Source organism: Varanus komodoensis, unplaced genomic scaffold (genome assembly GCF_004798865.1).
Source record: "Varanus komodoensis strain SLA01 unplaced genomic scaffold, ASM479886v1 scaffold30, whole genome shotgun sequence".
Classification (NCBI taxonomy): domain Eukaryota; kingdom Metazoa; phylum Chordata; class Lepidosauria; order Squamata; family Varanidae; genus Varanus; species Varanus komodoensis.
The window spans coordinates 7,047,077-7,059,049 of NW_025335762.1; the positions used below are offsets into that span (position 1 = coordinate 7,047,077).

Here is an 11,973-nt window from a genome sequence, read left to right on the forward strand (position 1 = left end):
GGCATATACCAGATATTATACTGCAATAGCATAAGATAACATGGGATGAATTAGAATATCAAGATGTAGAGGGATCCCTATTAAATATTTTTCTTCAACAAGATAATAAGAATGTTACTAAAAAGATAGGAAACCTTTATTAAGATTATGGTTAAAATTTGGAATGGATAAAGGATCTTACATTAAGTAATTAGAGTTGTCCCTGGTGGAGGTAACACTGATGTTGATGTGCTCTTTGATCAATGATGTTTAGTCATAACTGTTATTGTGTTAATTGTATTGCTTTTCTTAGTTGTAAAAATACATAAAAAGTGTGTGTGGGGGGGAAGGAAGGAAGGAAAAAAAAAACACCAGGAACCAAAGAACCAGACCACTAATGTTCCACATACCCAGGTAGGCTTTGAAGCATCTCATGGGAAATTGAAATTTTAACCAATCTGCTCAAGCTTTACAGGTGGACTGCCTTCCTTGAGGGATAGGCTTTCTCCCACATCAATAAAGTATCTATGTGTGTAGGCGGCAGAGATAGAAACGTTCCTTGAAGAAGCACTCAGCTCTTTTCTAAGCTGCTATGTAGGCTGAACCTTAGATATTGACCCTGGGATAGAGAACCTGGGGGTAATCGAAGTAATGATTTAAAATGCCTTCAGACAGACCTTGCACAGTACAAAAGGACGTGGGCACCAACTTTCCCAAACTTGCCTGCAGAGGCAGAAACCCCATAATGAGCATGGAGCGTCTGCCTTACATGCAGCAGGGTCCAGGTTGGCAGATCCCTGGCTGGCATCTCCAGGCAGGTGAACAATGCAATAGTCCATCCCTGTATAATTGAGGCACACACACAAGCACAGACAAGTCTAAAAGGAAGCATTTGGTCCACGAGTCCAAGTTCAGCAAAAACACTCTTGGTCGTAGCCACCTCCTGGGAAGGCAGCAGGAGCCCCAGACTGACAACTCACTCTTCCGGGGGAGCGGGCGTCACCATTCGCAACAGGCTGCATTGTTCTTGCTGGACTGGCTGCCCTAGAGAACCTGCCTTCTTTGGATTAGTCTTCAATCTGTCCAGTCTATTACCAATTACAATTGTACAGATCCTCCACAGTCTGCCCAGACTGAGTGGAGAAACCATCGCTATGTTGATGACAGTTATCTAACGCCAAATCCCCAATTGTCTGTAGGACTTTCAGGTAGATTTTACACAAGAGGCCAAGATGCAATCCCGTGGGACAAGCATAACAACCCAGTTGTGGCAGTTAATACCAAGTTCATGCAGTCTCATTCCTAGAACCCATAGCTGCATGTCATGTCTGAACCAGGCCTCAGTGTGTTTAGTAGAGTCGTGCTCGACAGATCAGTTCTGCAGTACAGCTTTTCCTTCCAAAGCCCAACTTACTTGGCTTCCAGGCGCTTGCTTTAAACTCTTTTCAGCTTTATCCACAAAGTCTTTCTCTTCAAAGTACAAGTAGCTTTTGAACTTGATCAAAGCCTAAGAAGGTAAACAGTGAAGCGTGAAGCTCTACTAAAATAGTAAGAGGAAGCTCAATGCTGGTTATTGAGAAAAATGCCAAAGTGCATGCATTCAAGGGTCAAATTCAGACACTTTAAATGGGTGGGGGCGGGGGGCTTCCTTGCTGTTTCTGACAGTCATGGAACCCAAAGTCTGACCTAGTAGCATATGGTCACTATAGTGGGAATCTGTTTTCAAAGAAATGCGACTTCCTCCATTGGACAAGTTATCCACTGGACAACTTCTCCCATTCAGCCTCCCTGCTACAAAGCAAGAAGAGAGTCCAAATTTACAACAAAAGAGTACCATTGCTTAATAAGAGCTTTTAGAGCAACTTACTATATTTATATACCGCTGTTCAATATATTTCTGAAACTGCTCACACAGTGATTAAGGTCACAGTCGTCTTCATAAGATACTGAAGGATGAGAGATGCATCACCTAGGAGGAGCTCCCTTTACCTTGTCTTTGTAAGTGTCTGGCAGAGATTTGGCAGTTTCAGTATCTTCTGGAAGGCTTATATAAAAACCAAGCACGTCTCCTTGGCCATAGCTTGATGAATAATGTTTACCGATGGACTGATGGAATTTCGTGCCTTTCTTGCTTCGCCAAGAATAACTAAATTTGTCATAGCCCAGGGGAGCCTGAAGGTTCCCTGCAGAAACACAGATATAATTGAATTCAGATATAACTTGAAATTCCATCTGTCTGTAAACACCTGGTTCACACACCATGACAACCCATCATAGGTAACTTGTCACAGCGGGTTGTTATATCCACCAAACCCAGACTGCCTGATGACTTCTCTTTTGGCCACAAACCATCCTGGCAACCCCGTACTGAACAATATATTTATATATTGCTGTCTGACACTAACGCAACAACAACACACAGTGTTGCTAAATTCATCGCGGCCGCGATGGGTGTCCAAAGACAGATTCTGGGGGACTGTGGCTCTACGTAGTTGGACAAGGACAAAGTCTGGGACTGCCCCCGACTTAAGATGCCTGATATTGTGTTGAAGTATTTATCAATCCGAGTGGGGTTTTAATATGTTTTATGTATCTACTTTTTAAACACATGTATTTATTGAATGGAGCTGGTCTTTGACCACAATAAAGTTTATCTACATCTACTCTGGCAACCCAAGGCTTGTCCTAGGAGTCGTGCGACCCACTGCTGAAACACAGAAGAGTGGTTTTGTCCCTGCCATTTTTCAAGTTCTCGTCCTTGCCGCTTGGCACTGACAGTGCTCCACCCGTGCCCAAGAGATGCTTTGGAATAACCATCACTGGTTCACTCTACTCTTACTTTTTCAGACCAAGAAGATGGAGCAATTGTGTTCATTTGTTATTGTTTCTGTCAGCTTTTGACATGCCGCCCTTTTGGGCTGCCGGGTATGACAAGTTTTGTCTAGTCAGTTGCCCTGTGTCTGCTTCAGCTTTCAAAGGAAGCAGCAAAGTGCGTAGGAAACAAATTGAGAAGGAAAGACCTCACTGTGGGCAAATGTGTGTACCACCCCCCGCCCCAGCTGTCAACCGAACAATCCTGGAGATGGTAAGAGAGCAGTAAAACAATGTGCACACAAAGTGAGTGTAGATACAAGATTTCCATCCATCCATGAGATTCTCTTGGCTTTAAGTGCTGAACTGGCCGTTTCCAGTGTCTTTCACCTTTTCAACACATCCCTGACTCTCCAGCCACTCCAGAAAGGAGAGATCTCCACACTCCCTCCAAGAATTCCATGTCAGAGTTCTTAAAAGCCTCATCCATATAAAGAGCTGCAGAAATGTAAAAGAAAAATGCCTACAGGAGAACTGTCCAAACTGGAATTTTCTATCCAAACCAATAATTTTGGGGTACAGCTACAGAATTAACCGATTTTTGCAACAGAAACCTTTACCCAGTGGTGTTGCTAATAGTGTCATAACAACTGGCTGACTGGTTGAATGCTGCCTTAAATAAAAATAGGCCATGCTCTCCTCCAACTGCCACTGGCTTAGTTATTTCAAGGTGACAACCCTGAGCCACAGAGAGATGAGGAATGAGCTCTGAAGGATAAGATAAGGGCTGTGGAAGCCTTCACAGCTGTGCTGTTCCGTCAGTGAGGTCTACAGGCACACAAAGCTGAAAAGGTCTAGAAGGTATCTGGGTGGCAGGCAATCTGGAAACCCCAAGTATCCCACTTAAGTACAGAAAGATGAAGTACCACTTCCCTCTTCTCCCAGCTTACCTAGTGGCTGAGACCACCCAAGCCTGGCAGCTGTTTCTGCAGGCATCTCATCCACTGAGATCTCAAAGTACCAGGCTCCCTTCCGCACACCATGTGAGGCTCGAACCATGGAGTAGCCTTTCTCTCCTATAACTGTCAGCCTGTCGTCCGAGATCTTTAGTTGAGGGGCTACAGGTTTTGGAGAAGAAAGGGAAAGAATGGTAAGCCTTGGGCATTCTAAGATGGTCAGAGAGGTGAAGCAAGCGCCCTAAAAGGGGTTTTTAAAGGGTTTTAAAAAGTTACCTCTCTTCTCTTTGCTGCCTTGCACTAGACCCATTCAATCTGGGAAAAGGTATTCTTGACTGGTACGGGCTCTCTGCAAGCCCTTGGCGAAGGACTTTTCTAGTCAAGCGTAACCAGAAATGGCAGAGACTGAACGTGGGGTGTCCGAAGTGCAGGGCTTAAGCATCCATGCCCAGTGCCCCTGGGCCAGGCAGTCTCAGCAGCTATTTTGACATCAAGGTCAGGGGGTCTGGCTGAACCACAAAGTGGCAGCCATTACCAATCTGTTATAAACCTTAAGGACTTGTCTGTGTGTCATCCTGGCGGGCCCTGACAGGCATGCTGCCGGTGCTGGACGATCTGCACTCGTGCCACGTTTTGAACTGTAGCATGTTCTAGTCTATTCAAATCCCAAGAAATAAGGGTTGTTACAATACTGTCAAGGGAGAGGGTATCACGAAACAGCCCAGAAAATCTAGGGTTCTGTAGAAAGCGCCCTTCTCCAGGTTGCAGGAAACCTCCACTAAAGAAAGGAACACAGAACCTGTTTCGGCTTTCTCCACCACTCCTGTAGCCTTGATCCAAAGAACCCCTCCGCCAGGTTTCTGAATTTCCATACCTCGGTCGTGCAAAGCCAGGAGGACCCGCTCATACAGGCAGGCCCGGTAGAGATCTCCCGGAATAGGCTTGCCCGCCCAGCAGTCCAGCTCCAGTTTCTCAGGGTCAGGCGCATGGGGGTCAGGCTCAGCCAAAATGTAACGGTATCCATCCTTATTAAAGGGGTGTTCCAATGGGTAGCCGTGTGGTGGGAGACGCTGAGCAGAGAACAAAGGATCACTGGGAAATGGAGAAAGAGGTGTTAATCTTCAATGAAGGCACACGTTTCACAGACTAGCAGGCTAAAAAACTAGAGTGGGGGGAATGGAGGGAGTAAATTTTGATTAGTCAACCGCTACTTGTTCTCCAACCTTGGCTGCCACAAGTCTTCATTATGCAAAAGGCCCCAAAGGTGTTCTAGATCAGGTATGTGTTCAGGAGTGGTGGAAGCACACAAAACTTAGGGAGTAAAAAACGGCAGGCTCCAGAAAAGAAAGGCATGAAATAGAATGCACAGGACAAAGAACTCCATACACTGATTCCCTGAAACTTGCCCTTCTCCCAGATGGGTCCCATGCCAACTTTCATCTTTCCCCAGGCAGTGTGATCTTCGTAGTCCAATACCTTTGGGGGACTTTAAGCCTAGGGAAGGCTGCCACATATTATGCAAGAAATAGAAGAAGAAAGGGCAGCCATCAATTCAATTAATGATGAATAATGGTTAATGATGATTAAGTTGAGAGCAAGCACCATTTTTCTTGTGCCCTCAACTTCATATGCAGGAGGGCCATTACCAGTTAGCAATTAAGACTATGAACATGCTTACTGATAGAGCCCAGATACCATCACATCACTTAACTGAGACTGGAATCCTGTATTGTTCGGGTGCAGAACCATCTGGATGTAGGGGGGTTGTACCCCCACAAGCCAGGAGAAGTCAGAGGGCGTGGCCCTGCTCTTTGGTATCGTCACTTCCACCCATTTTCCCTTTCTCTGTACCTCTCAGCAGTTATGAAATATAATGAATATATCATAGCAGCTGCTAGCTTCAGACACCCAGAAGGAGGGACCCATTAAGTTTTGTTTTCATTCGAAGGTGGTGGTGCTCCAATTTGTACTTGTTCTCGGCCTCCCTACCCACTGGTCAATGAGATTTTTCCTTTGCAATTTTAACTGAAAGATCACACCAATGGTTGATCTTGTTGTTTTAGTTGTGGTGCTGGGGGCCAGCTGAGAAAGGACAGAGCTTCAGGTCCCTCATCTCACTCATCTTGATCCATTTTCAACCATTCTGTTTCACGTCAAGACAATCTATTTGATTTACCTCCTGGTTTTCTTGGCTGTTCCTGTAGTCCCTCCATCTTGCTGCTTGCGCTTTGCTCCTCTTCCTTTCCCACTAGTTCCTGCTACGATACCCCCTTGGGAAGGGAAACACCACAAATCTGTGTGTCGTTTGACTACGTGACATTGAGTGGGAGTCAGTTCAAATCCACTGGATGCATTTGAATCTCAACAAAGCCAGACATTTTTCAGACAAAACATACTTTCACTGTTTTTAAAAAATTGACATTTTGCTCACATTTTGGCCTGTACTAACCCAAGTGTCAAAGTAGCATATTGACCAAGACAGAAGAATTCTACCTGAACACTAGCCACATAGGAATTAAAAAGCAAAACACTGTCTTCTCTTTCAAGGAAATTTGAAGCACATGAAGACAAAAGTAGGTCTTGATTGAACGGAGAAGAGAAGAATAAATAAGCTTTAGTCAGACTTCCACACAGTTCAACACCACACAAAAATAGTGCTCAAATTATGGGAGAAAAGGTCAGGAACCCTTAATGAAATTCACAAGCCCCAGATGTCTATACCTTCCAATTTTAGACAAATTGTGTCCTTGGCTGTAACTTAAAAGCAGTAGCTAAGGGGACAGTCTCAAATGGTAAGGGTCCAGGCTCCCTTAAGACCCCTGTAATTTGAGCATTCTGCAAGAAGGTTAAGGTACACTCGACACACAATCTTTGGCCCAGCTGTAAGCATCCATCATTCAGAGACAACGCAAAGGGAAACCAATGAGCAAGATGTTTCTCTGCAGTGCTAGCAAATGAATAATGTAGGTGATATCAAGAGTGTGATGGTTCTTGTCTCTGATTCTGAATAACAGAATCTCTCTGTTATTTCCATATCTTTTGTTTAATCCATCTGTCCTCTGGACATGTGTACATGTTATGTATGCCAGAAGGAAAACAGCATCTGCACTGCTGCCAAGAAATCTGGAGCAACACTGAAAATGAGGGAAAGAAGGGCTCAGGGCAGCTATGCCTGGGACAGATTATAAACAGCTGCACGCACGCCTTGGTAACAAAATCATGAACAAAAGATTAAACAAAAGGCTATCTAAGGAAACATGCTAAAAACACTTCAGTGTTGATTATACACCCTTTAACATGGTTTGGAAGATTTGTATTATATAAGAGCATTACCCTTTTTCCTCCACATGACAAAATCGAGTCTGTGGGTACCTGCAGCAACTGTTTCCAAGAATTACAAATATACAAAACTGCTGTGACTGAAGCAGCTCCAAAAAGTCAGAGCTGTGCACTTGGTATCAGTGCAGGGAAGAAATGCAGTGCGACTGCGTGTATGAACAACTTTCCTTAATTTACTCTCAAGGTGGTGAGAAATGAAAAACTGATTTTTTTTTTTCTGGACTGACCGATTTCGATGGAAAGGGATGTGTATAAACTAAGAACATGCATGGCAGATCTCTTCAATCGCTTGGCCCCTTGCTTCTGATCAACCCAGTGTCAAGATAGCTTGTCATACTGCAGACAACCACCTTCAGACAATAGCATAGGGTACCATCATAGCAACAGGAGAAAGCAGCTTTGAAATCAACATCTCTCTAGCAGTACGAGACCTTTGAAGACAGGTATCATATTCTGCACAGCCATCAATCAACTTGAATGACAGCACCTGTTCCAAAATAATTTTAATTGGGTTTGAAGCCAAAACTGAGGATTCCCCCTTTGTAACTCTCCCATGCTCCTTCTTAGTGCAAATTTCAGCAACCAACTCTTACCAACATGTCCCATGTATGATCGGGTGCCGATAAACTTTCTACAAGCATGAAAATGGCTCAGGTTTTGTTTCCTTTGCAAAAGCTTCCCGGACTCTTAATTATCAGAAGGCTTCTTCTGACCCTTAATGATTCCAGGCTTCTTCTAAAGGGCTCTGAATTTTATTGAATTTTATCTTCAAAACAAAGCTCTGAAAACAGCTAGGCGAGTGACTCGCCACCTGATGATCTTCAAATTAAAGTAGTCACTGCAATATATGATTTCTATTGCTAAAAATCAACATCACAGCTTTTGCAGATGGCTTCATTTAAGTAAAAAATCTCAAATAACTATAGGTGTAAAGCTGGTTGAAAGAATCCGGTGTTTCAGTGTTAACTGACCGTACAGCCAAATAAACTGTTATATTCAAAACAAATTTTAGGAGCATGTTTTCCAGGAATTTATCATTGTTTTACATTTATCAGGGTATGAATGAGCATCTCTTTTCCTGCAATAACCCAATGAGAAATGTTGCCGCTATCCCCATTTTACAGATGATGGGCTGAAGCTAAAGAACCAGAACTATGGCTCCAAGCCTTCCCACAGAATTCAACTATGGGAAAATTCAAGTGACCAATGAAAGGCAGAATATGACTTTTAAGTGCTTGTAGCAGTTTTTGGTTAATGTTCCATTTTAGGTGCTACTCTGAATGTGCTTTGGATTAATTATTTTTAGCTTCTAAGACAATTTGGCAAAAGAAACACAGGGTGGGGGGAGAAAAGAAAAAGGCTTTTCAAACATCAATACTTAAGTTTTAAGAAGCTGAAAAGTAAATATTCACCTCCCAAAGAGGCTCCACCTGTAAGAACAGAAGTTGCACCATGTAGTTGTCGCATTTTAATGACAGAAAGGAAAACACTGTAGCATGAAATGGAGATAAACCCGTAAGAACTTTCTATGTAAGGGCGGAAATGCTATTACTCTGAAACCCTTCTTTACTAGCCTCTTAAGTCACCCAGTAAAAATACTGCCTAGTGTCAAGAGAGCTGGTAGTAAAGGGATACACTTCTGCATCCATGTCTGCTTGATTTCTATAAGGAAAGGGCTTCCCTTGCTCTATGGTTAACACAGAAACTCAGCAAACTGGGAGGCGAGTGCCATCCCACTTGGAAGGAAGCACTTCATTTCCTCCCATGTATGTATGAAAACTTGGGTTGGCAGAGGAGGGAAAGAAACAAAGCATCCATCCTCTGCCACCTGTTTACCCACCTGCATGGGATTCCTTGTCGTCTGCAAGGAATTCCTGGTTACCTGTGGCAACCAGGATAGAAATGCAATACAGGAAAAAGACACCAAACTATACTGAAGCTCTTAATCAAAATCTCCATAACTTGATGTTCTGTAAAGTTCTCTTGCACAAAACACACTGAAATCTATGGAGATGTGCAAGAACACAGCCCTGTTCACCATTTAAAAAAACAGAAATAATTTCCTTTGATACATTTCTAGACTTGTGTATTTGCATTTTCTTGGAAATACAACCCAATACAATGAAACTTGAAGGATTCCCACTGCCAGCACTAACTGTGTTGCTCCAACACGAATGACATGGCATGCCAGCAAAACTGACTGTTATGCTAGCGAACACTAGTTATCCCGCACACTGGAAAAAATCAGTGTGGCAGCAACAAATTGCTCCCTTTTTGACACTGTGCTACTGAATTTCAGCAGCAAACCATCATAAACCCAACTGAACTAGCAAGAGCTAATTATGTTGTGCAAGCACTCATTTAAACAAATTTTCCTTACATTAACATTGATTTCTATTAATTTCAATATGATTTTTAAAAATTGTCCTCCTTTTAAAACAAACACCACAGAAAGAAGTCACAATGGGTGTAATTTCTGACAGTTCTTAGATATGCCAAGATTAACTCAATGTAGGTTGCAATCCTATGGATGCTTTCCTGGGAGTAAATATTCCTCCTGAATACAGCAGGAAGTTCAAGTAAATATGCACAGGACTGCACTGCAAAGGTATTATAACTTGAGCTATAAAGAAGAGAATGCACAACAGTGGGGCATGGAGAAAGAAACACTGAAAGAAACAACTTGCCATTTAAGCTTCCAGTGGTAGATACCATATTGCTCTGTTTCTGATTATCATATGCAGGGCCAATATTACTAAGGTCCTAAAAAAGAAGAACACACAACATTAAACATTTGTACTTTTTAGGTGTCTTTAGGCTGCCTGCATCTACTCTGATTGCTCAAGATGTGAGCATTTTCATTGGTTTACTTAAAAGTAAGTCCTATGGCAGTGATGGCAAACCTTTTAGCGACCGAGTGCCCAAGCGGCAACCCAAAAACCACTTATTTATCGCAAAGCGCCAACACTACAATAAAACCTGAAAACTGAGGTTTTAGTTTAGAAAAAACTACTCACAGCCAGTCCAAGCAAATCTCTCTCTCTCTCTCTCTCTCCTTGGCAGTGCACTGACCAGCCATGTGAAAGCATGGACGAGTCGTGGCTAATGAATCGCGGAACACGGAGTCATCGCCTGGTGCCGCTACTCCTTTCCGAGCATGCACATGGCCCCTATGTGCACTGTTATCTGATGCTTGGCTGCTGGGGCGATGCTGACATGACCTGGCTCGCGTGCCGACAGAGAGGGCTCTGCGTGCCTGCTGTGGGACGCATGCCATAGCTTCACCACCACTGTCACTATCCAATGGCACTCATTCCCGGGTAAATATATTCAGTACTGCAGTCCTAATTCAGAAAAAAGCCTGCAGAATATAATAAAGGTTGATAATTTCTGAGAGAGGTCCCCGATGCCCCAGTAGTAGAAACTCAGCTAACAGATTAAGTAACCAGACTGGAAACTTTTTTGAAAAAGTCACACGGTGGCTTTCCAAACAATCAAGTCATCGCAAGAGAAAATACCATTACCCTGGGACTGCAGAGCTGAAAGAAGGCACACTCTGGGACTGGACAGGAAAATTAGAACCACTGGGAAGATGTATCTGTTGCCTCCAAGAAAGAACATAGACCGTGTCCATAAACTAGCAAAGGTGCATCTGCTCTAATGCTTGCTCTCTGCTTCCCTCATTTCTCTTTCTTTTTGTATCACTGGAGGCAGGAAGCCTTGCACTCCAATATCAGCACTACCGTTAGAATATCTTAGGTTCTGCAATAACCAGACCATCCAGGAGGAATACTTCTGGTGATACAACAAACCTGGTCTAAGAGTCCAAATTTGGGGTAATCTTCTTCTGGGTCTTTGCTTCCTGGGTCTGGATGCTCTTTCACCAAGAAGACATCTCTTTCTTTACACTAGAGTGGAATATTCAGACAAGAAAAAGAACTGGTAGCATCATAAGAGAATACTTTGGGCATGTGCGGTCATGCTTTTGCCAAGACGTTTAACAGCCATGCTAACTGAGATCCTGCTACAGAATAACAGAAGCTTTTATACCAGAAGAGAGTAACCAAGCAAAGAAGCCTGAACAAATATATCTGTGCACTGATTTAACTGGGATATTCCCACACCACTTTCCCTCTACATTTCAGCTTGTTAACAAAGTCTATTAATAAAAATACAATGGTATTTCATTATGTTCCACTTTCACGACTTACCATTGTTTTAACAATATTATTTGGCCAAGTCATCTTGCCCGGCCTTTGCCTTGTTGTCATATACTCCCAGTACTTATCAATAAAGGGTATAATATCCTGCATGAAATAAAGAATAATTATGAATTATTTTACTAACAAAATGTTTTAGATGCATGTGGTAATCATTCACATATGAATTCTATTTCCAGCATTTTAACTGTTAAGAGAGAAAGGGACCAGCAGCCATGGGCTGCATTCACCAAGGCAAACTGCCATGAAAGTTTACTGTGGGTGTCCTCCCTTGTGGATTCTAAGTATAATCTGTGTTTTCCTACGTAAGCAACATGCTACTGATCAAGGTACAGTTAAGGGCCAAGGCTTTTGACAATTTCCATGAAATCAGTTCGTGGAGATAATTTGAGAGTTTCTGCAGAGAGTGAGAGAGAGCGAGAGCGAGAGCGAGCGCAAGCAAGCAAGCAAGCGTGTGCACATATTTTATCTGATGACCTGTCACTTGCAATATGAAATGGCACAGTCCAACAAGGGCTTTATCTTGGTGGCAGCTCGGCTGAAATGTACAGAGCGTATTTTCGCTGCCTCAAGGTGGAAAGCCATTCCAACTATGCTGAAAACAGGAGTACTGAACTGAAGGGCTGGGGACCAGATCCAGCCACCAGTGCCTCCCGGGCAGACTTCTG

General features: G+C 43.2%; 1 protein-coding gene across 6 annotated transcripts in view; it reads right to left on the reverse strand.

Moving 5' to 3' along the window:
* Window positions 1–11,973, reverse strand: part of ASH2L (ASH2 like, histone lysine methyltransferase complex subunit) — a 27,530-nt gene that overhangs the window by 9,850 nt on the left and 5,707 nt on the right. For 4 of the 6 annotated variants that reach the window (XR_006415452.1, XR_006415451.1, XM_044437544.1 and 1 more), the window contains exons 6-14: window positions 11,297–11,392; window positions 10,898–10,993; window positions 9,773–9,848; window positions 8,498–8,515; window positions 5,923–6,055; window positions 4,621–4,838; window positions 3,741–3,908; window positions 1,969–2,162; window positions 1,394–1,486 (exon numbers count right to left, since the gene is read on the reverse strand). Coding sequence is in view for 4 of the 6 variants with exons in the window: in XM_044437544.1 (XP_044293479.1) it covers window positions 1,394–1,486; window positions 1,969–2,162; window positions 3,741–3,908; window positions 4,621–4,838; window positions 5,923–6,055; window positions 8,498–8,515; window positions 9,773–9,848; window positions 10,898–10,993; window positions 11,297–11,392 (1,092 nt within the window). In the remaining 2 variants the exon portion in view is untranslated. The remainder of the gene's footprint in view (window positions 1–1,393; window positions 1,487–1,968; window positions 2,163–3,740; window positions 3,909–4,620; window positions 4,839–5,922; window positions 6,056–8,497; window positions 8,516–9,772; window positions 9,849–10,897; window positions 10,994–11,296; window positions 11,393–11,973) is intronic. The other 2 variants (XM_044437545.1, XM_044437543.1) reach the window with 1 other exon arrangement.